We start from the raw sequence: 26,305 nt of genomic DNA, 5'->3' as shown, positions 1-26,305 counted from the left end.
ATTTCTTAAATTACGCACAACTGAAAAGTTAGAGGTGCATGCCCCGGACCGGATTCGAACCCTCATCCTCCGGAATCGGAGGCAGAGGTCATATCCTATAGGCTATCAAGGCTCTTATTTTCCCTTATTTTAAAGAATTAACCTTATATTTTTAATACGACCAATATTCCCAACTAGTCCTAGATAAGCCTTTAAGCTATTTAAAAAGGGCACTTAGGGCATCCCGTCTAGCGAGAAAACAAAAAGCACACGAAAGTCCGCGCGTTTTAAATTGACCTTTATTAATACATATTCTACTTAATTCTAATCTTATAAACATTTTTTAGAATAATACTTCGCCGTCTACTTAAGGATAGGGCTCACAGTGGAAGTTTACTTAGGGCACCAAGGTATCTTAATCCAGCACAGTTACCATTCCCATATTCTAGAAAGTCGGAAAAACTGTTTTAAAAATAGGCCCCCCAGGCCAAATACTCGGCGAGACCTCCCTCCTTATCAGAGAGTGCATACATAAGTACTTATTCATTGTCATTTTTCTGCATTAACTATTTTAATGGCTGACTGCAGGCTGCCTGTCTCCTTAAAGAAAGGATATGGAGCTCAGACCCACCACGCTTTTCCAATGCGGGATGGCGGGATTTTAAATTAACGGCTATTATCAGATGTTTATGATGAAGGTCTAGAACGACGGATTTACGTGCACGGGTTCTTCTACAAGACACGGGTGTGTGTCACCACAATACTTCTTCATATTAAGACATAGGTATATACAGGAGATATGAAGCGATCCACCACGCTGCTCCAATGCTGGTTCGTGGGCTTAGGCTGACGTTTTATTCAGTAACGATCACTACTTACCAACTATCTATTATCCGACACCTCGCATTTTTACCGCGAAGTTTCTGTTCCTGAAAGAATACGGGGATAAAATATAGAATACTAGCAGACGTCGCGCTGTTTCCCACGCGTGGTTTCCGTTCCCGCCTGAATATGGGGATAAAATATAGCCGATAAATATCCGTATCGATCACTAATCACCCCCTAATAATTATTTTAGAAATCTATTTCATGTACAGAATTGACCTCTCTAGATGATACATACAAACAACGTGGCTTTCTAAATGGTGAAAGAATTTTCTATTTTGAAAATTCTTTCACCATCTTCAGTAGATCCCTCTACAATACCACAAACTTTACCTCTTTACAATATTAGTGTAGATTAACGATAATGACTGAGGTCTAAACTTCCATTTCCGGGCACAGAATGTTTAAATGAGAATCTTGAAAGGAGATAAATGTTTGTAATACCTACCTACGATATACTATTCTTGTACAGTGTACATATTGATTTTAATATTGTCCACGATTCTTAAAATAGGGATGTGAACGACATTAGTGTAAATTAGGGCGGACCAAATATACAGGGTGTTACTTGCGTAGGCTGTCGTCAACGAAGCGGAAGATACACGTCTTAATAATACCTTTTCTTTATCTCTGAAATGGAAAAAACCTGCTCTACGAAGGACAAATTAAGTGTAAAAATCTCCCTCATTATTTTCGGAAGATGATAAATGACAAGCTCCGTGATTTTCATTTTGATTAAAAAGCTTTTTAGTTTTTATAGCTTCTCAATCTATGTAAATTAATAACTATAAAATTTTAAAAGATCCATGTACCCGATTTTCACTATGCAGAATAAGCATACTAATTAATTAATTAGGTATGTCTTGTAACCGCGAATGCGTACAAATTAGGTTTACGAGTAAGTTTAAGTATCCAAGTATGATTATTCTTGGTATTTATCCTCTTCTGTTTATTAATCTGTTTATTTATCCTCTTCTGTTTGTTAATAATGTTCTGTTTGTTCCTAAATATTGTATTATGCAATAATAACCAGTGCACAGTAAAACCAACTGTGGAATTCAATGTGTTGTTTGTTGAATAATAAATAAATAAAAATAAATAAATAAATAAAGTTTTTTTCATAATGTGAAATGAAAAAGTCCTTCAGCGCATTTCTACTGTCAAAATATTAAATTGCAGTCAACCGGTAACTATCTTAGCTGCTTGTTATGGAATGTACCTATATTTGCCGGTGATATTTATGTCTTATGTGATATCTACGCCATTTATGTCGTATAGCAAAGATTTATAGGTAGGTCATGATCGATGCGAAAAAGCCCTGCAAGGCGTTAGCCAATTATAATAAAGACGATAGTTTCCCACTTAAAATCAAGTGTGACATTTCCTTGTTCTACGTTTTTTATACATTTAGTTTTGTTGTAGTGTATACTCTTGTAAAAAATGTTTTAAATTTTCTGGCCTCTGACGGCTGACCCCACCAAATACAAACACCCTGTATAAATTTAACATTAAAATTTTATGACCGTTAACTCGCAAACTACACAGTTAAATTAAGCGATATTGTGAGATGCGTTTATGGCGTGATGCTCGGGTGATATAATTTAAAACGCCATTGTTGACGCGGCGGCGACCGATATGGAATTATGACGGGATTAAAGGGTGAAGGGCGAGCACGTGTGGTCAGATGATATTATAAAGTTGTTTATGTAATATTGTCTATGGGTGCATTTATAAATACTAGGTGATAGCCGAGTTTTAGTTTAGTTTTATAAAAGCGAAAGATCATGCGAGTACCTACTCATCACTAAATATCGAAATCCTTGTTTGACTTACGCACAGGAAACATAATAAATACAATAAAATTTTGGCAGACGTCCGCTAAGAACTGATCACACGAACGGCCGAATTAAGGAGGTTTATGGGCGGACAAAGTCGGGGGCGTCCGCTAGTTAGATATAATAAGATAAATAGAAGAAAGATTTAAGTATATTAAATACCTTTAACAATACTTATAAACGAATGAATACCAATTAATATGCTTGTAAAGCAAGTGCCCATTGATGGATCGGGGGCCCCCTAGTTCATGTCTGTAGGCCAAAGATGTAGACCGAGACATACCTAGAGGCAAGATAATAATGTAAAAGACAAATTGTCTGTTTAGTATAGCGGCGCAATCGAAATTCATTCATTCAGTCATATTTTCTCACTTTCGGTACATTGGGACGAAAGAGATATAGACACAATATTTCAACTTCGTCGCTATAGGTCGTCATTTATATTTTTCTCTTCTCGAGATTGGTATGTCTATTACACCTAGTAGGTATATAAATAGGTAGGTAGGTAAAGAGAAATAGACAAAATGTGATCTAATGTCGGGGAAGTTGTCCCATTCCTATGGTTGAAATTATTTAGTCTATTTATCTTTACGAGATTATCTCGATGGTCGCATATTAGCGCTAATGATTTTGTGTCTATGTTTTAAGTTTTACCCACGTTCCTAACATAGTATCTACTCGTCCATACGTTTTTTTTTATTATTTATAAGTTAGCTACAATATCACCTGATGGTAAGTGATGATGCAACCTAGGATGGAAGCGGGTTAACTTGTTAGAAGTAGGATTAAAATCCACACCCCTTTCGGAGTCGGAACTCTAAATCGCTTGGCGGTACGTCTTTGCCGATAGGGTGGTAACTAACCACGGAGCCACCACCAGCCAGACCTGGACCAGTTAAAAAACCTCAATTCTTCAGCCGGGATTCGAATCCAGAATCTCCGTCGAGTATATCCACCGCCCATACCACGGCGCCACGGAGTCCGCCAAACGTATTGGACCTTTGAAACCTGCTTTCTTATATCCCATTTGTCCAAAACTCATATAGACGTAGGTGCTTACTTATATGTATAGTGGGAGCTGACAAATTTTCAGCATTTATAGAATGGGGAAGACCTGGCTACCACAGGCTCTGAGACTTTAATATGTACAGTAGTAGTAAGGCGCTAGAAGTTTGACATCAAAGTGTCTGCCGCCAGTTTCCGCAACATAAGGCCCTAATCTCTCAGTGAGACATATAAGCCGGCTAACAACTCGGCAACACAATAATCCCAAGATATTCCCACACAATCCCCTACTTGTACGTACATACTGGTGTACATTGCGTCTAACTCTAAAGCTTCGGACACACTGTTGCGTTTACCGTTGCGGTCAAGTTTGTGATTGGATTAACGATATAGATGATTGTTTCATCATTATCAACCTTTTTTTAACGGCTCACTAAAGAGTCAGGTCTCCTTCGTAACAGGGGATATGGAGCTTAGACCCACCACGCTCCAATTCGAGTTGGTGGGCTTTGAATACATAATAATGTAAATGTTTTTGTTACTTTAGAATTTAAACTATCGTGAGTGTTATTCATATTAATTGATTATGAAACACGGCTAAAACTCACGTGATATTAGGTCGGAGCTCATGACTAAGGGCCCCGTATGGGTTCGAAACTAGTCGGGCATACTCCGACCTAATATCACGTGAGTTTTAGCCGTGTTTCATAATCAATTAATATGTTTTTGTTACGTTTCAACAAAATTTGCGTTAAAAAATAACAAACAGCTATCTTGCCTCATAAACGTTTAACGTTTATAAATTAATCCACAATAACCAAAGTTCGTCGAAAATGCCGCATTCAAAACTAATCTCGTTATACCACGTTAATGGGAACTAGTGTCCTATACACATATAGCATATACCAAAAACGATTAGCAGAATAACGCGACTATGCGTAGCGGTAACTCACTCACTTAACTTATGCGGTACGCGCACGTTCTACAACTACAAGTGTCTACGCTCTAGAGACACTGGTATGAAGGAGGGTAGTATATAATGTTACGAAGTGGAGTCCACTGTGCGCATTATGTGCGGGTCACGAGGTCAAGCGGACGTGCTAACGATGTGCATTGCTCACAATTATATTCATTACCTACGCCTAGTGTGGGGACCAGTGGCGGTCTTACCCATTGCGAGGCTCCGGGCAGCAGGTTTTTGCGAGGCCCTTTGTCTCCCATAAAAAGTACTCGTATGTAATGCGAAAGTAGGTATATTTATTTCTAGTTATTTCGTTTAGGCATTTGTCATGTTTTACGAGAAACGCATAAGTTATAAAAAAATATGTAATTTTCAGTTTTAAAACATTTTACAAAATTTAAAATATTTTATAGATTATAAATTTTATAATTGATGATTGTGCCTTTTTTTAAACTAAAATCTTTAATTAGGCCCAATGATTTCAATGTGTAACGAGCTATTTTTTCAAATCAAATAAGGAGCTACGTCATTTTTGATTGAAAAAATAGCAAAGGCTGAAAGCCTATCTTGTGTCATCAAATTAAGTTTTAATAATTTTAAGCCTCGAAAACCTCCTTTCATTCCAGCTGTGAGTCTCACAAGTTAAAAAAAAGCAAGTGTATTTATTTCCTAATATATTTTCAGGCACCACTTTTTTCACCCCGCCTATTGGCACCATTATCCCCGCATATGGCATCCATGACCTCTATAGTTTTGCAATGAATATAACTAACTGTTCTAATTCTGTGATTATTATATAATTCCTCAAACTCTCAGCTGTAGTTTTTTCGACGGCTAAGAAACCAAAATCAAAATCAAATCAAAATCAAAAATCATTTATTTCAAGTAGGCTCAGTTTACAAGCACTTTTGACACGTCAGTTGACTATTTGTAAAGATTCTACCACCGGTTCGGAAGGCAGGTTCTGCTGAGAAGATACCGGCAAGAAACTCAACAGTTGCTCTTTTGAAAAAGTCATACAGTATTATAATTTACTATTAATAACAATTACTGTTTACATTTTTTATAGTTTTACTTTCTGTGTGAAGGTGGAAGCTGATCCAACGACCTCCAAGCATCTTTATCATTAAGGAACTCATCAATGTTGTAGTACCCTCGACTAAGTAGATGTTTTTTAACACATTGCTTAAAGCTATGCATTGGCAGGTCCATCACAGTCTTGGGGATCTTATTATAGAAGAGTACACCCAAACCTACAAAAGATTTTTTTACTCTTTGGAGACGATATGCAGAAATAACTAACTTATGCCCGTGTCTAGTAAGACGTGGGTTTAAATCTCCTTTTCGTTTGTACAAATTAATATTTTGTCTTACATATACTATACTGTTATATATATATTGACAGGCTACTGTTAGTATACCTATTTCTTTAAACTTTTGACGAAGGGACTCGCGTGATTTTAATTGATATATTGCTCGAATTGCTCTTTTTTGAAGAACAAATATAGATTGTATATCGGCAGCCTTGCCCCACAATAAAATACCGTAAGACATTACGCTGTGAAAGTACGCAAAATAAACAAGCCTAGCTGTATCAACATCAGTAAACTGTCTTATTTTTCTCACGGCAAATGCCGCTGAGCTAAGTTTACCAGACAGTTTTTCTATATGAGCACCCCACTGAAGTTTACAATCCAAGGTCACTCCCAGGAAAACTGTGGAACTCTCCATTTCCAGTGTTTCACCATCGATCATTATAGACTTATCTAATTTTTTAACATTTGGCAATGAAAACTCAATACATTTAGTTTTCTTGGCATTCAAAAGTAGATTATTTGCAGTGAACCAATGCGACACATGCGATATGGCACGGTTTACGTCGTCAGAGTTATCTTTATTTCTGTCGGACTTAAAAATTAAGGATGTGTCATCAGCAAACAGTACAATCTCACATATGCCGCTGACATGGTATGGTAAATCGTTTATGTACACTAAAAATAGAAAAGGACCCAGAATTGAACCCTGTGGGACGCCCATTATGGTAGTGGAACCGTGCGACTTTATATCATTTATGCATACCTTCTGCGTTCTATCACTGAGATAAGAGGCAATGAGATCGAGTGCAACACTTTTGATGCCATAGTGGCTTAACTTGAGTAGAAGGGTGTTATGGTCAACACAATCGAACGCCTTGGACAGATCACAGAACACACCAATAGCATTCTTAGAACCTTCCCATGCTTCATAAATATGTTTTAAAAGTTTAGCCCCTGCATCAGTTGTATTGCGACCTTTTGTAAAACCATACTGTTCAGGATGAAACAAGTTATTTAAATTAAAATGACATAAAAGTTGATTTAATATGATTTTTTCAAAGACCTTGCTAAGTGTTGGCAATATTGTAATCGGTCTATAATTATTAAGATCTGATTTGTCTCCTGATTTAAAAAGTGGTATCAATTTGCCATGCTTCATTAGGTTCGGAAAAATACCTAAGTCCACACATTCATTAAAAATAATGGCTAAGTGGGGAGCAATGACATCAATTATGTTAGATATTACTTTCACTGACATGCCCCACAGATCTCCGGTTCTTTTTAATTTTAACAAATTGAAAGATTTTTTAATGTCTGATACAGTTATGTGGTGAAATTCAAAAAGAACGTTGCACTCTTTAACATTGCCTCTTAATAGTCTCTGGGCTTCCGTAGCAGACGAATCTAGTGAATCAGTTAACAAGATAGGAACATTCTGGAAAAAATCTTCAAAGGCATTAACAACCTCGATATCAGTGTTTACCTTTTTGTCATTGACAATTAATTCAAAACTGATATCCCGCGGTTTGATTTTTCCTGATTCTCTATTAATTATATTCCAGGTGGTTTGTATCTTGTTCTCAGACTCAATTATTTTCTGTTTGATGTGTAACGATTTCGCAAGAATACAAACACGTTTGAAAATTTTTGAGTAACTTTTTACATAATCTAAATAAGTTCGCGTTTGAGTATATAGTTTTTCCTCGTACAACTCGTACAGTTTGTCTCTACTTTTGTAAATGCCTACAGTAGCCCATTCGCTAAACTTTAATTTTTGGCTAGCATTAATGCGTTTAAAGTTAAAAATTTTACTAAACTCTCTGTCTATTGTCTTGAAAAGTGTACCAAAGAGCATGTCTGGATGATTATTTTCAAATGCAAGACTTGGAATTTTAGAAATAATTGTGTTTTTGAATCGCTTTAATTTACTTTCAGTTATTGGCCTACACTTTACCCATTGATTGCTATTGGTTTTATTATTTAAGATAGTAATTATTTGACCACTATGATCAGAGCTTAATTTATTTATTATCTTCTTTCTCTCAAGCACACAATTATAAAATATATTATCTAGACAGGTACCTGAAGTTGCGGTTATCCTAGTAGGTTCGTTAAAAGCATGCATCAAATCAAAACATTTAAATAAGTTAAGAAATCTAACAGATTTTGAGTTTTCTGTTAGAATATCAACATTAAAATCGCCGCAAATCAGTATTTGTTTGGAAGATGTGCACAATCGCCTCATTACATCTTCCATTACCTCTTCAAATTGATCAAAGTCAGCAGGAGGGGGTCTGTACACGCATACTATAATAATTTGTTCCAACTCCACACAAGAAAGTTCAACAATGCATTCCACAGAAAGACGAACTATATCTTTTCTATCCTTACATTTTAAGTTATTATGTAAGAAAATTAAGGAGCCACCATGACCAGCCCTTCTGAAGAACACACTTGACAATGAATAATTATTAATATTAAGAACTGACAGCTGTGAGTTGGTAAGCCAATGCTCCGTAATACATAATTATATATAAGTCTTTCTTAAGGTGGAACGCGCTTCAGATGTTCAATTTCTCCAGGACGACATAGACAATGTGTTGCAATGGTGTAATCAAAATAAATTATATTTTAATATTGATAAATGCGCAGTAATTACGTTTAGTCGAAAGGTAGCACCGATTGTTGGAAATTACAAGTTAGGTGACACAAATATTTCGCGTGTGACTGCAATTAGGGATCTAGGGACAAGTATGTCTGAAGACTTATCATTTCGCAGTCACATACAGGATATTTGTGGTAAAGCCTATAAAACTCTTGGGTTTGTACTCCGACAATCACAGCATTTTAACTCAATTGCTATAATAAAGACGCTGTATAATGCGTATGTGCGAAGTAAACTCGAATGTAATGCCATCATTTGGAGTCCGTTTGAGTACAAATACATAGATATGATAGAGAAGATTCAAAAAAAGTTCGTCCGTTGGCTTTATAGGAAACAATATGGGTACTCAGTGGGTTATCCTACTATTTATCCAAGCGTCTTTCTTCTGGGTATGACAGGGTACAATAAACTTGAGATAAGACGTAAAGTAGCACTGCTACAGTACATAATAAATTTAATGAGAGGTGAAAAAAGTAACTCTGTTATATTAGGGTCAATAGATTTACATGTTCCCGACAAGTATGTAAGTTGCCGACGTCGCCAGTTGTTTGCGGTGCCGTGTGGCAGAACTAAAGTGAGCCAGCATGCGCCGCTGGCTCAAGCGCTGCGCCTGCTCAATGATCTCACTAGTAGAAATTTAGAATTAGACATTTTTCACACACCTGTTTATCAGCTTGTAAATAAAATTAAATTGTTGCTAGAATAGATTTTATGTTTAGGATATTTTTAATTTTGTTTTTTGACTAGTTAATTTTTATTTTTATTTTTTTGTGTATTCTAATTCTTGATTATTGTTATTAATTTATTTGATTTTTTTTTTATTTTAATTTATTTGACTTGGTTAATGTTAATTTATTCTTATTTTTTAATTTGAATTGAATTTATTATTTTTAAATTATTTTGATTATTTAATATTCATTTTGTAATTTTAGATTTATTGTTGTTATTATTATTTCTGATTGCTCGAGAAACGAATTGGGAAACTGTAATGTTTCTCTGGGCATATTTCATGTGTATAAATAAATAAATAAAATAAATAAATAAATAAATATTGAATTTTTCTACAAATAGTTCAACTTCTAACTCCTTGCCGTTGATGCTCTGTATGTTTTGGTGTACAAGGTTAATGTTACAGTGCATCTCCGTTGTCGTATCTTCTAGTTTAAAAAATTTTCAATTGTAACAGTACCAGGATTGGTACTGCGGTCAGGTATAGAAATATTTGTACTATTAGTACAGGTTGTAAAAATGTCAAAAGACTGCGTTACAATACTTGTAACTGGATCGGTTAAATTACAATTAACAATTGAGACAGTACTATCATTCGTACTCTGGTCAATAGAAACATAACTACTATTATTACATGTCATATTAATGACCAATAAGATGTTCTTCAATTTTAGTTGTATTTGTATTGAGAAATCTCATAATAATTAAAAGTTGCTAAACGAGAACGAGATACGTCGTGAGTACAATAAATTATACTTAATTGAGTAATATTTATTATTTATTTATTTTTTTCATAAATTTGAGTCACGTGATTTGCCATGAATTGTATATTACACAGAGGAGATAGAGGTGAATTCACAACTCGCACTTGCGCATTCAACAAAAGATCATTACAGAATAGCACTCCGAATACTATGCGAATATAAAACAAAAACATATCTTCAAGTGTTTTGTGGCGCGATGTTTTAGCACTAAATAATTAATTTTTCGAGTATGTTTTGAATTAGTTAACTAACTATATTTTAATTTACCTACCTTATTAAATAACTAAGCATTAAAATCAAAAGTTTTAAATAAGAAAATTTAGTTGTTACGTCTAGGCGCGAGGCCCTTGCAAGAGCGAGGCCCCGGGCGATTGCCCCGTTCGCCACCCCCTAAGACCGCCACTGGTGGGGACGTCAGACTGATTTTGTGTGATTTTTTAATTAGAAGAACGAGTGTTGCTTTTCAGCTTTTGACCAAGGAAAACATTATCATGATTTATACAAACAAATAAATATTTTAAACACAATGAGCGATTCATTTTTGTTATTTTTGGTAATAAAAATAATGAAAAAGTTTAAAACTTTAATTCGATGTTCAATAATTTCTGTCTTTATTCGGTGTTCAAGGTCTTGCGTTTCCTCAAAGCTCGCGACTTTGCAAATGGAAGCTTGTTATGAAAAATAATAAAAAGAAAAGTTTAACACGACTCCGAAAATAAAGAAAAGGTAAAGAGTGTGACTGTTGTAATAAAGGACAGTTCAAATTAAATTTAATAAAAATTAACCTAGGGCTGGTTGTTACAGTATTATCTTATCATACATATTTCGAGTAAGCTTGAAGTCTTTCGGTAGCTTCACATTAATTACGTAATCGCGTTGTTTATGCGCTACGTTGGACGTACTTTAATACACACAACTTAACTGCTAATATCGTGACCTTGCCATTACTTTTATTTGGTTTTGATGTATTCAGTTAAAAAAACTTGTTTTAATTAAATAAAACCACATAAGGATTTTTGCTATCTGTGTTTTGTGTTGAGCTTTATTGACCTTGTAGAAACTATAATTTCTTACCTTGGTTATATTCCTAGAACAGAGCGTTTTGGTTCGTTATTTCAAATACGGATGGATAGGGTTCGGAAGTCTTGCGAAGTTTGTTTCCTAAAACTTACAATCTGGAATTATGGTAGGAAACTTACAACAAACGAATTTTCTGGCTAGCATGTTCCACCTTTAGCCATATTCATACTTAGGTAATATCTGGTGAAATCGTGGTCAAGCTCGAGCCTATTTCATACAAAAACTTCTTTGTAGAACGATGTTGCGAGCGATTGCTAGCATAAAGTTTAAATAAAAAGTGGGTGAAATATATTTTTCGCAAGTCGACTTTTTGCATTAAACATTCATACAGTGTATGCACTGTATACACATTCTCTTTGTGTCCCACGAGATTGGTTTTTGTGTCCGATAATTTCGCTTTATGTTTTATAGCACTGCAGTGTAGAACTTTTACCATTATTTTTTATTTCTCCTAAATAAATTATTCGACACAAATAATATAATGAAATGGACCTATATATGTATAGCGACTTGCTCCGACTTTGCATAGATCTTGTAAGAGAGTATATTTATTTTGACCCCTATTATGAATTGCCTCGTTGGTCAAGTAGTTAGCTTCTGTGACTTTGGATCACGAGATTCTGAGTTCATTTCCAATATTGGGCATTACATACAACCTCAAACGTTGTGTGTTGCATTTTCATTGCGTGACGATTTCTGCCAGGAGCCTATATACAACGTGTCCCAAAATTCAACGATAAGCGGGCGCCAAAAGATTGACCTGCTCATGAGCACTTAAGGAAAAATAATAAAAAAAATATACCTAAATTTTTTTTTTAGTTACAAAATAAATTTTAAAATTCTTTGAAAATTTACACCTTGTATGATATTTTGAACTACCGCAGCTACAATTTCTTAAATATGCTTAAGATTTTTTTTGTATCGGAACCTAAGTAGTACTACTATTCACCACAACTCTTAAAAACACCACAATGCCCGCAGTTTTTACACAAAAAAAAATCAAAATATTTTTTTTCCCTCAAATTTTTAAAGATTTTTACTTTCAGTCTACTTTGACTCATGGTCTTGCAAAAAAAAGTATGAACACCGCTATGGCAAGTTATTTTCAAAGTTGACGCAACTAATCAAGATTTCAAAATAGTATAATACCCTAGGATAACTAGTCACAAAAAAAAATATGCGTACCATTTGTAAACAAGAACCAAATTTCTTAATTGTTCTTGTTGTTAGTAATAAATTTTACTATGTTCCAAAAATGTGTTTGTTATTTTAATTACACAACATTAAAGTAAATGTTCGAATTGTTTTCCACCGGCATTAATACAGGCACGACATCGCCTTAAAAACGACCGTTTTATTTTTCGCGCATATCTTCTAGCATTGATATGTGCCGCAGCCTGAGTGATTTTTTGCCGAAGCTCGTCCAATGTCGTAATCGGTTTTGCGTAGATCCTGTCTTTGAGACAACCCCAATAAAAGAAATCCAGGGGGTTTAGGTCGGGTGATCGGGGTGGCCATAGGATAGGACCAAGTCGCCCGATCCAACGCCCCGGATACTCGTGGTCTAGGTATTGTCTCACAGGACGAGCGTAGTGAGCTGGGCAACCATCATTTTGATACCACATATTTTGAAGGTCGCTTAGGGGGACGTCTTCTAGTAATTCTTGCAAATCATTTTGTAAAAAGTTCAAATAACTGTCCCCATCTAAGTTTCCTTGTAATTCAAAAGGCCCAATCACTTTTCCATTTAAAATGCCCGTCCATAAGTTGACCTTAAATTGATATTGGGATTTGTCTTCTCTCATCAGGTGCGGATTCTCATTGCTCCAGCTGTGTAGGTTGTGAAGATTTAAATAGCCATCTTTCTTGCAGGTTGTTTCATCCGACCATAGTACTTTATCCAAGAACTGAGGATCTTCCCGATGCTTTTGAAGCATCACTCGGCAAAATGCGATCCGCAGTGGATAGTCCCGTGATAGTAACGTTTGTACACGTCTGTAATGATATGGGTGTAGCCGATGACGTTTTAGTATTCGATGTGCTGAACTTTTTGGGATTCCCGTAGCTGCTTCTATGGCACGCACTGAGGTAGTTGAATCAATGTTTATTTCATTGAGAACTTCTTCATCGCATTCCGATCTAGGTCTTCCAGCGTTTCTTCTAGCTGACGGCAAACGACCCTCCGAAAACGCTTGATGCACATTCATAAATACCCGATAATCTGGATATCTTTGAGCGTTTGGGTACCTTTCTCGATACAATCTGCTAGCAGCGTTAGCATTGCACCGACATTCTCCATAAATGAGATGCATGTTAGCGTATTCCATCGGCGTGTATGGTTGCGGCATGATAACGCTAAACAGTCCAAAATACACCAAAAGTCCAATTCACAAAACACAGGCACAGTCCAAAATAATGCCAGGTCAGTTCAGTTTGCAGATCACTTAAGTCCAGTCCAAAATGCAAAGCCAAAAGTCGTTAGTACGAGAGCCACGTCAATTGAATACGGAAAGTTGCGCAGTAAACAAAGGAGCAGAGCGTACTGACTTGCTGGGAACAGGATTTTCTTTACCTGCATCATTGTCATTCAACAAAGAACATCTGTCTATCCCTCTCTAACGTATACTTATCGCTATCTTTCTCTCTCTCTCTCTCTCTTATTTTTAAATGTTATCGTTCGTTCCATTAAAATTCTAGGAAATTGCAACGTATGACTCACATCATTTTGTGCATAAAGTAAAAGTGATTTCTAGAAGCAAAAACATTTTAGAAATTTAGTTCTTGTTTACAAATGGTACGCATATTTTTTTTTTGCGACTAGTTATCCTAGGGTATTATACTATTTTGAAATCTTGATTAGTTGCGTCAACTTTGAAAATAACTTGCCATAGCGGTGTTCATACTTTTTTTTGCAAGACCATGAGTCAAAGTAGACTGAAAGTAAAAATCTTTAAAAATTTGAGGGAAAAAAAATATTTTGATATTTTTTTGTGTAAAAACTGCGGGCATTGTGGTGTTTTTAAGAGTTGTGGTGAATAATAGTACTACTTAGGTTCCGATACAAAAAAAATCTTAAGCATATTTAAGAAATTGTAGCTGCGGTAGTTCAAAATATCATACAAGGTGTAAATTTTCAAAGAATTTTAAAATTTATTTTGTAACTAAAAAAAAAATTTAGGTATATTTTTTTTATTATTTTTCCTTAAGTGCTCATGAGCAGGTCAATCTTTTGGCGCCCGCTTATCGTTGAATTTTGGGACACGTTGTATAAGCGACATAAAAGAACTTCTTTCCAAAAAAGTTAATGATGGTGCATCGAGATGTTTTTAATGTAGACGCAATCACAGAGCAATATTCACTTAAAAACTGTCCACATTTCTGTTTTGGCAGTTTTAGGATAAAGAAAATTCTAAAAAAGAAACATTTGTTTAAAGTTCAATATTAAAGTTCTTTCTAATAAAATCCCAAATTCAGAACAAAATTAACCTCTGACTAATGATATTATTAAGGCTGAATTTGCAATGCGTCTATTTGAAAAGTCCACCCAAGTTCATCCATTAAGTGAGGACGTTTTTTGGTCGCTTATTGTGAGTTTATTCTTTTTATGAGGTTAAGATGATGGTGATATAACCGCAGGTGCGCACGTGAACCCGGCGGTGTCGGTAGCGCTGTGCGTGCGTCGCCGCGTGTCGCCGCTGCGCGCCGCGCTCTACGTCGCCGCGCAATGCGGGGGCGCCATAGCGGGCGCCGCAGCGATATACGGGTGAGTGAAGTTCTAGCCTTATATTTATTTACCATAGATATGTAATATTACTTGTCTTTTAAGTTGCTAAGTTAATTTTTTAATGTTAAAATATTCTGTCTACTCAACATGAGGTTTGAGTTTTCTTTAACACTCACTTTATAAATATATATTATATTATTACATTACTTCTACTACTATTTTATTTAATAAAATATCTAATCAATTTAATTTTAAAATTGATGTGTACAAGTAGATAAGTATTTACATTTTCATCATAAATTTAACTTACATAAATATAGACAAGGGGAAATTCCCCTATAAATTTACCCTTACGAGTAGGCAGTACGTTACCTCAGATACCAAATAAGCGACATTTTAGCTGATCACTTATCAGATCTAATAAAAACGCGCGACTGATTTTAACTTTGTACACCTTGCTTTACAATTATTTCGAATTTCTTTTCAGTCTACATACCAACTCGATACACGATAGTTTGAGATTATAAATGTGGCTTAGATAGTATGATATTTTTAAGTACGTATATTTAATTATAGAACTTGACATCCAAGTTAGTAGAACAGCTAATTGGTAAAGCAATCAATCCTGTAATACAATAGCCCGTTACCCCGGTCAATTACTACCCTAAGATAACAATTATGCTCCTCCCATCTGTTGACAAAATACAACCCTCATCTCTGGAGATTTTAATTATAAACCCGACGGTGAAGACATTTTGATAGCTCGTCACTTTAACTTCAGAAACTATCATTTTAGGATACCCACAATATTATGTATCTACTCGTATAGCTTGGCAAACTCGTTCGTAACACACCCGATGGTCAACGCGGGGCGGGGGCGTAGCGATACCCCGCGTACTCGACTTCATACCCGCGCAGTTCTTTCCCCCCGTCGTCCGCATATCATGGGGGTGTCATCAACGAATTTGCCAAGCTATAGACACTAAATTCGTCAAATGCGCCTGTCATAAACCTATCTGAAAAATACAGTAGGTTCGTATTATCATGTTAACTCTGAATTCGCTATGAATGTGTCAATCATAGATCTATTTGAAAAAAAAAACAACTTAATATCATCATCATCATTATCATATCAGCCGAAGGATGCCCACTGCAAGGCTTCCAAACATCACGATCTTGATCCGCCTGCATCCAGCGAATCCCTGCGACTCGCTTGATGTAGTCAGATTACCTGGTGGGAGTTCGACTGAGCTTTTTAAATGCGGGGTCGCTATTCCAGCACTTTAACCCCAACATCCATCGGCTCTTCGAACCAGGTGCCCCGCCCATTGCCACTTCAGCTTCGCAACTCGTTTAGCTGTGTCGGTTCTTCTGCGGATCTCCTGATTTTTGATTCGATCACGCAGAGACAACTTAATATAAGAGACGTATTTTCTTGTTCCCTGCCCATAGAGGTAGAGTTTACAAATAGTAGAGTTCCTTGTACTGGTCCTAGTCCTGGGAACTCTTAGGCGCTAAGCAGCATTACTGCAAACCGATTTTTTTGCAGGTGTAATTGTAAGCAGATGTTAGAATAAAATATGTAGGACATAATCTGTCTACTGCGTGTGCCCTAAAAGGTGCTGCTCTGCTGTTGGCGATGGTCACGAAACTACCACCATCTGCTTCTTACGTCACCTGGTAGTGTAATATGTCAAAATTAATTAAATTATTAACCTTACTGGGCCTTATTAGTATCTCAAAGCGTTAGCTTTTAGCGATGTCTGTTCGGTGAGTAACTCTTACTACCACAAATATCTAATGTCACTTTATTTGTTAAAATTCATAGAACGAAAAGCTTTAGAGCACGCCAGAAATACATAGGTACACACGCTTGTGATTTGAGAAGCAAAAACCTTCTTTGGCAATCAGTAAAAGACTTAAAGGCTTAACACCGTTGGATGAAGAGCACACGTCAGTGCATTTAATAGAGCACCTGCATATCCTGCGAGATGATTTTGCAAAAAGCAAAGGTATCAACTACACAACTTTCTTAGTAAAAATTGTTAGAACTATATATTATACCTTGTCATCCTAATTTAGTTTATGCTCGCGCTACATATAGCTTTAAATATTTGTACATTTCAATGACGGACTTTGTAGACTTGTGCTTGTACCTGATACGAATATATACTTTGTACGTATGTATGTATGTACGTATGTGTAAGCAACTTGCCAGACTGCTCTGCAACCACATTTTTCTGCTCTACTTTGAAAATTTTGACATTTGATATACGAGTTGGTACTTATGCTAAAAAACCGACACCGTTCGGAAAAGGAGGATTTCTTTGCGCACTTATTTGAACAAAGATTCAAGGTCCTATGTCAGACATAAATAGCTTTATTCAATTGTTTTATGTTATACATAATATACTTAAAGAACCGGCATTCTATAATTAGTTCAAAAATTAAAGGCACAGTACTTATTTTATTATTAAAAGTCATACCCACTTTTACCATTAAAACAGCTTCCCTAAGGCTTTCACGTTGAACGGATATAGGGAGTTTGTGAAATTACGTGCCCCGTTTATTTTTTAATTTAACGGCAGTTAGTGCAGGGAATTGGTCACGATCACGAGGTATATTTTTTATGCAAATATTTTTCCTTCAAAGAATTAATTTTGGAGTTGGGACATATTTAACACAACACAGCTAAGTTTCTTGTCCCGTCTAATGACAGAAGAGAACGGAATGTAAATGGACCAATTAGTAAATACAATAGGAGAATAATTATTATTTCTCCTTTATCTGAATTAAGGCATTAAGGTGTTTTAAATGACCATAGAGGACAATATTTGTTTCTTTGTTGCGAAATTAAAAGCTTTGACAGCATAGTCGCAATCACAGATATAAGAGGTAACTAGATTTAAAAAGTGTCAATTCTTTATATTGAAACCAGCGTACCCAGGGGCGTGGCCTAAATGGCTGTTTAATATTTAGTGAAAAACGAAATATGTCGCCCTTACTTTAGAGTTGAATATTATTTATTCCTTTTGTCACAGAACAAAACAAGACTGCTAGTACATGCGCGGACACGCTTGCGATGTTCCGCACACCCGGGTGTACGCGGGCCACGCCACCTTACTACTTCTATTGCTAAAAGCGTCAGATTTTAGCGTTGTCTGTTCTGTGGTCGCAATCTTGCATTTTTGACGGTTTCCACGAACGCATGAACGAAATAAGGTAGACGAAAATCAGGTTACCTATCGAAAACATATGGATACCTAGTTTTGAAGTAATTTATATATGTTTTTTTAATTGTTAATGGTATTCTTTATGGTGTTATACACAAAAATCATTAACAACGATAAATATTTCTATAAAGTATTTTAGTAGATGCATGAATAAGAAAATATATGAACACTTACGTTTAACTATTTTAGGTAGCAGTTCCACCGATTAGTTACCGAGACATCAATAACGAACTTATAAAGTTATCATCATTGATCATTATCAACCCATATTTTGCTCACTGCTGAGCTCGAGTCTCCTCTAAGAAGGCTAGGGGTTAAGCCAATAGTCCACCACGCTGTCCTAATACGGATTACCAGACTTCACACACGCAGAGAATTAAGAAAATTCTCTGGTATGCAGGATTCCTCACGAAATTTTTCCTTCACCGTTTGAGTACACAACTGAAAAGTTGTAAGTGCATTGGTGCATGCCCCGTATGAAGTTATGTTAGGAGCTAACTAGGCGTGCTCTCTGCTATCGATCTCTATCGAGTATTTGTTTGAACACGTCTGACATCCCGGGACGCTTCATGTGTCGACTTGTTCAAACAGCTTGACACGTTTGCTTTGAGATATGTCCGTGTCGATCGTTGATATCTATTGAGATTTGATACCGTTGTGGAGTATGAAGTGGACCAGTGATTAGAGAAGCGTCCGTTAAAAGATATTTGAATCCTTCTTCTTTGTCGCTACTTCTTTGGCGCTCCGTGGTTTGTCCGTGGTTTGTGCGAAAACTTAGTTTGAGAGAGCCGCCACCCACCCTAACCAATTAGTAGTTGAGGCTTGCAGCTACACCCCCGATCCCAACGCTGATTGTAGATCTAGACGCCCAAAAAACGTCCTTCACGATCCTGACGATGACATAACGAATGACAATGCTTTCCAGGCAACACAAACACAAACTACACAGCGTCTTCGCCGACGAAGACGAGGTTCCCGATATCTGATGTCACCCAGACAGCACATCCGTGGAGCGAGCCATGGAGAGCCCAGCGCATTAGTGACCTATATTCGAATTAGATGCACCATATAATGGAACTGAGTTTAAACTTTCATCATCATCATTAGCAACTCGACTCACTATTGAGGATGAGTCTCCTCTCAGAATGAGAGGAGTTAGGTCTTAGTCCACCACGCTGGCCCAATGCTAATGGGCAGACTTTACACATGTAAAGAATTTGGAAAATTCTCAAGTATGCAGGTGACAAGTGATATTTAATTTCTTCACCTTTTGTGACAAATGATATTTAATATCTTAAAATGCACATTATCTGATAGTTGGAGGTGCATGTCCCGTACATATCATACCCTGGGATATCACATCTCCTTGTTGTTATTGAACCTACATGCATTCAATTATTTAATAGCCTTATAAGTGAGTAGCTAATTTTGGCCGGCAATGCGGTTTGCACTAGTGTTGCAGATGTTAATGAACGGCGGTAATCACTCACCATCAGCTGACCCGCTTACAAATAAAAGACAAAAAATAACTCAAACGCTCACTGGAAGTTGTAACTGGTTTACGTGAAGTTGCAGCACCAGTTATATCCGCGCATCTGCCGGTTAAGTGGCCCAATATTACGTGAGAGGAGGAGAGAGGTGCTTGTATCAACATGTTGGATATACAATTATCCTGGTACGTTCAGCTGTTCTGGCGTGATTATGTAACAAACATACACCCACGCAAACTTTGGCATTTATTCCTACACTAGCGGATGCCCGCGACTTCGTCCGCGTGAAAATCAATGTAAACTTTCAAGCCCTTTAAAATTCAACCCCTAAAGTGGGCCTTTTAAGCCCACTTTAGGGGTTGAATTATGAAAATTTTTAAATTACATTATATTTTGTATCTTTTTTTTTATGATTTATGAACAAATTTTTAAAACTGTAACCCTTAAAATGAAGGACTTTCCATACAGCTTCAGTATCGATATACAAAAAATTTCAAATTGCAAAAATATGTACAGAATGTACAAAATGTACAGAATCGTATTATAAGTATATATTCTAGATGGTGCTGGCGTCCGATTTGCCACGCTAACGTTTGTTGTTACAAATGGTATAAGTAAAATCTCAAATTGCGATTAAATGTATAGAATTCGACTAGTTTTATTATAAGTATTAGGTACTAGCTGACTCTGACTTTGTTTTACCTTATAAAATATTTTGAAAAATAGATGTTTAGCCAATTCTCAGACTACCCAACATGCACATAACATTATTTATTAAATTCGGTCCAGCAATTTCGGAGGAGTTTGGTAACAAACTACCTTAATTGTTAAATGGCGATACACTAAAAAAGAAATAAACCTGGCTGAGTTTAATGATTTTAACTAATGATTTTAAACTTATTTCGTGGTTGTTCATTATGAATGTTATTTAAACGGGTACATACCACGATAAAACGACGAGATTTTTATTGTCGATATTTCGACCCAGTTGCATTCTACAACCGGGAACTAAACATTGGATTGAGATCCATAATCCACACATTATTTCCACGGACCGCCACTATATACCCCGAGTAGTTCGAGAAGCCATTGAAATTCGAAAATACAAAAATTTCAATCGGGAAGATGGCTTCAAACTAGCCAGCGAGTGGAACCCGGTGGTAGAATTGTGCAAACCAAGAGGGCGCCGCGACACGCATAATAACAAAAGCGATGTCGTGAGTGTGGTTTGCCTAAACAGCCAAAAACGCGAGGTCGTTGAAAAAAGAAAAAGAACAAGAAAGAGGGTAGATCGATTTTGCCCCTAACAGCTGACTTCACTTCTCATCTCGCAACTTCAGTCCCGTCGTGACCACGATCCATGCAACTGGGTCGAAATATCGACAATAAAAATCTCGTCGTTTTATCCTGGCTGAGTTTGTTGTGGATTCCTCTCGGACCAGGGCGCTTTGGAACCCTCTTAAAAATCTCAAGTTTTCGACTAATTATTATCACCATTATCTTAGAACCTGACGTTTCGAAAGTGCTCTAAATGAATATTGAATATATTGACTATATGGTGACAAGCAGATGCGTTTGTACTGTCACCTTACTAGAGCTTTGCCAATTCGTTCGTAACACTCCCGACGGTCCGCGCGGGCCGGAGGGCGTGTAGCGATGAATGAAAAATCCACGACCGATGCACCTCACTTCCCCGCACGCACGATTTCACACTCGCGCAGTCTTTCCTCCCGTCGCCCACTTATCATGGGAGTGTCATCAACGAACTACATTGAAATTGCATAGCCAAACTTTCTTCCAAGAATAGAACAACTATACTTGCAGATACTAGGCAAGTATATGTTTTTTTGAGACACACATGGCAAAATAATGTTAAGTAAATAGCTGAAGGCTACGACGAAATTCAAGTCCTGATAAGAATAAGGAAGCAGGGTCGAAGGGCCGATACCGAATCCCCCGACATCCCATATCGCTATTAAATGAATGTTTTTTTAGGGTTCCTTACCAAAAATATGTACTTACATGCAATAAGAACCTACCTAAAAGTTGTGTGGGAACTTACAGGTTAAAGTAAATTTTACAGATTACCTGTTATTATGTTATGAAATTTTCTTATTATCAGAAGATTGACATGTTAAATTGTAATGAAATGTGTTAATTCCATAAATTTTTACTCGACTGCGCGATGCAAGGGGTATCTGTATTGTATAGTTCTCGTTCCTGTGGGAATGCGGGGATAAAATAAAGCCTAAGAGGTTATGACATACAAATAATATTACTTTATATTGATGCTTAAATTATTGATTATAATCGGTTCTGTGGACCCAGGGATTACGACCTACAACTTCACAAACTCACAAACGTTGCTTATTTATAATATTAGTAGTAAATGTAAGTAGGTAAGTTTGTTCTTTTGCGGTGCTCTTGACACGATGTCAATCTGATTTTGTTGATTAGAAAATATAAATAAATATAGCGACAACCAGACATCGTGTGGTTAGAAAGAAATCTCTATCCGCTGATAAAGTCAGTACCTTTACAGGTATGAGGTACTTATACTACTACTTTAAAATATCTGAAAACAAAAGAAAATGAATCTAACTTTTATATTAAGCATTATTAAATAAGTAGTTTCGGTTTGGTTTTACATTCTGGTGGCCAGGCTGGACATTAATTCAAAGTTAGTTGAAAACTATATGGCCTACTTTTAAATTGAATTATTCTAGCGAAAGTTTTTCAGGGAATTTAGCCGAAAGTTTGTAGTCTCCCAGTTTCTACTGAAAGTTGCGAGGTAATGGATTTTTGAGGAGCCGGTTATACTGGGAAACTAACAACGTGAGTTCTAACTTTTAGCGGCACTGACCGGTGTAAAATTACAAAAATATGTTGATTTTGAACATTTTTTGTTTTTTTAAAACTAACGACTATAAGGATATACTAACTTAACAAAAACAAAACAGACAAAAAGTAGACTCCCCTTCTTAGTCTAAAGAAAAACAATGTTAAAAAGAAGAAAGTTAAATTGTACGGAACAGTTTCTTCTAAAATCACTCGTAAATGTATGTTTTCTGTACCTTTACCTGTTCGATTTCACGAACTATTTACCTTTTGTTCACAAATACTTAGTTAGCTTTACCTTATAATGATATTATAATACACGGCTTTGTTTACCTGCCTCTAATAAATTATTCTCTTACTTTGTTCTCGTAAATATTTATGTGTTTTATACTACCTACAAAATGTGAAGCTTCTTTATCTTTACTCTGCTTCTACGTAGTCTTATAAGTACCTATACCACAGAAAACATATGTGCAAGCCTATACACTTACAATAATTAAATCTCTATTCGTTACAAGCTTGGTCACGCCATAGCTTGTAAACACTAAACTATTTCATTCATCTTTTTTTTTTTAAATAAATACTTTGTAGAAGGTTCTTGCGGATTAGTCTGCTAGCAATTCTGTAACGATATTACTATACCTAATTCGCAAGTGCGAGTTTGTTTGCGCAACGTTAGGGAATAGCCGTGTTGGTCCTTCCTTCCTTCCTTATCAGCGGATAGACGTCCACTGCTGGACATAGGCCTCTTGCATGGACCTCCAAGCACAACGATCTCGAGCCGCCAGCATCCAGCGGCTCCGTGCAACCCGCTTAATATCCTCGGTCCACCTAGTGGGGGGTCGCCCAACACTGCGCTTTCCGGTGCGGGGTCGCCATTCCAGCACCTAGGGACCCCAACGTCCATCGGCTCTTCGAACTATGTGGCCCGCCCATTGCCACTTAAGCTTCGCGACTCGCTGAGCTATGTCAGTGACTTTGGTTCGTCTGCGGATCTCCTCATTCCTGATTCGATCACAGAATCAGGAATCGTGTTGGTCCGGTCAGATCCGTGTTGGTCACAGAAAACATATACGAGTATATTATGTACAAGTAGTCTTGTCTAGTTCTAATCAGTTTTATATTCTTGGGACATTTCCCATCGAAGAACGAATTTTGTGACAGGGCCGGATTACAGAAGTTTAAGGGCGGACGAAGTATCATATAAGTATAAACATCTTTCTGAGCAAAAATGAAAGGTGTTTATGCCCTTATGATATTTTCGCTCTGAAAAATGATGCCGTTAGACCTCTTTAATCCGGCCCTGTGGCAAAATTCGGTCTTAGCGGACGTCTGCTAACTATAAACTACTTCCCTGCCAAATTTCATTCAGCGATTTTCGAGATTTCGTGATGACCTTTTGCTTTTATATATTTAGATACTCGTACAAGATTAGATAGGGTCGCGCCTGACCACGATCGCCACCTGATAAGGACGTAAAAGTTTATATGAGGCAGTAAATTCGTAATTAGGTTTATATTTCTGTCGCTGGATCTTAATTACTTGGTCGGGTTGAACAAATGTGCAAATTATCGATTCGCCTCGTTGTGTGGGTGTGAATGTAAACCTGTGGGTGTGAGTCTTCGATGTGTGGGAGTTGTGTTGCGTCATCAGGGATGCTGGTGAACGGAATTACTGTGCTCTCTTTCTCCACATGCATAGAGATTTTCTATTCTCCTAAGAATAGATGTTATTTATAGAGATGTATTGATGTTCTACATTTTGGCTACAGATGAAACAGTTTGTCTGACGTGAGAGAATTGTTTCATAAAAAAACAAACTTAAAGGAAAAGTCAACAAGTCTACAAAAGCAAACCAATTCCTATTTAGTATAGGTATTGCCTTTATTGAAATTTTTATACAAGGTTCTGTGGTAAAATACAAAGGTTTGGTTTGCACCTAAACTAGTTATTGCCCACATGTTTACTCCATTTAAATAGTTCTAGGAAACACTACTTTTCCTATATCATCATCATGATCATCATATCTGCCGAAGGACCGTCCATTGCAGGACATAGGCCTTTTGTAGGTACTTCCAAACATCACGATACTGAGCCACCTGCATCCAGCGAATCCCTGCGACTCGCTTGATGTCGTCAGTCCACCTGGTGGGGGTCGACCAACACTGCGCTTACTAGTGCGGGGTCGCCATTTCAGCACCTTGGGACCCCAACGTCCATCTTCGAACTAAGTGCCCCGCCCATTGCCATTTCAGCTTCGCAACTCGTTGAGATATGTCGGTGGCTTTGATTCCTATGCGGATCTCCTGATTTCTGATTCGATCACGCAGAGACAAAAGTTAAAAAATAATTTCATTTCATTCATTTAAGCAATTCAAATCGTCTTGGTATCAATAAAAATATATTTTTAGGAATGTCACAAGTAACAGAAAAGACATACGTATACTCGTAGGTAGGTGCTTTGTAAAGAAAAGAAATAAACTATCCAAAAACCCCATTTAAGGAACAGCCCTCTTTACACAAGCATTGTTAGTGAACACCTGCTGAATGGCGGCTATTATTTAGGGTAATAATTTGAGATGAGTCAGTGAGACGATCGGCGAACTAACTCTAAGGGCCCGCGCACACAAAATAACGCTGAGCTTTCAACTAGCGCTCATTCTTTTACACAATTCGTTGCGGTCTACTCCTATCTTCGTGGTACCAAGTGTAAAATATTATTAGTTATTTAAGTACAAAGGTGCATTCATTCTGTGTATGCGCGTGCTCTAATATCCTTACCATTCGGAGTAAATATAACGTTCGTTTGAAAAAACCAGCCTCACTGGCTAATTTCGTGAAAAGTACTTAGTATGTGTAAAAAAATCTAATAACTCGTAAATGTTTTATTAGAATACCTTTAAAATAATTTTTCTTTTTTATTCGTAACTAGCGGACGCTCGCGTCTTCGTCAGCGTCGAATTCAGTTCATTCAATTTCACAAATGAAATTATGATGAAAAGTAGCATATGTGTCAATCCAGGGTAAAATCTATTTCCATTTCAAATGTCAGCCAAATCGCTTCTGTAGCTGCAATGCAATTTAGGGACAAAGATACACACACACACACACACACACCCACAAAATATCGCCTTTATAATATTAGTGTGTGTATGTGTGTGTGTATAAAACCGACCTCCTAAAATATTTTTCACGCGTTTACAATAATATAATATAAGGTGTACTGCACCTTTCCATAAATCTCTTCAGAATATCCCGCGTTACGTTTACAAAAGCTCTTTCCATTTGTCAAAGTAGTTACATCTATTGTAAGAAAAAAATGTTACCTGCCTGTAGCGATTCATTGAGTAACAATGGACTCCATAATATATTGTTTGCAATAACTATACCATACACCAACGCTCCTGTCACGCGCTGTGACATTCAAAAATGTTATAGTGTATAAACAAACCAACAACCAACCTTGGGAAATGAAAAATCTGCCTCACTCAGAGTAATTTTTACAGAATAGTTAAAGATAGATATATAAAATCAAGTGGTACCCTTGTGGGACAATTATTTTCAGGGGCATAATATATTTTTCACTACTCTTGCACAAAAACACTGTCATATTACCACTCCACAGCGGGGCTAAACAAGCATATTAGCCTCTAGGGGCTAAAGTAATTTTGTTTTTTAATTCTTGTCTGTTACGAGTACTAGCCAAGTACTAGCCTACTATAAAACGGAGGAGGTTTTATTCGAAAATAGAATCATGTGAAAAAAATTGGCGTGAATAATACACACTTGATTTTTTTTCAGA

The 26,305-nt window shown here is 36.7% G+C and overlaps 1 protein-coding gene across 2 annotated transcripts in view; it reads left to right on the top strand.

The window, feature by feature from the left end:
* Positions 1 to 26,305, top strand: part of LOC112050129 (neurogenic protein big brain) — a 120,799-nt gene that overhangs the window by 1,264 nt on the left and 93,230 nt on the right. For both annotated transcript variants that reach the window (XM_052883988.1, XM_024088290.2), the window contains exon 2: positions 14,856 to 14,982. In XM_052883988.1, the coding sequence (XP_052739948.1) occupies positions 14,856 to 14,982 (127 nt within the window). The remainder of the gene's footprint in view (positions 1 to 14,855; positions 14,983 to 26,305) is intronic.

This window comes from Bicyclus anynana, chromosome 1, assembly GCF_947172395.1.
Source record: "Bicyclus anynana chromosome 1, ilBicAnyn1.1, whole genome shotgun sequence".
In the NCBI taxonomy this organism is placed as follows: Eukaryota; Metazoa; Arthropoda; class Insecta; order Lepidoptera; family Nymphalidae; genus Bicyclus; species Bicyclus anynana.
This window is presented reverse-complemented; position numbering and strand designations above follow the sequence as displayed.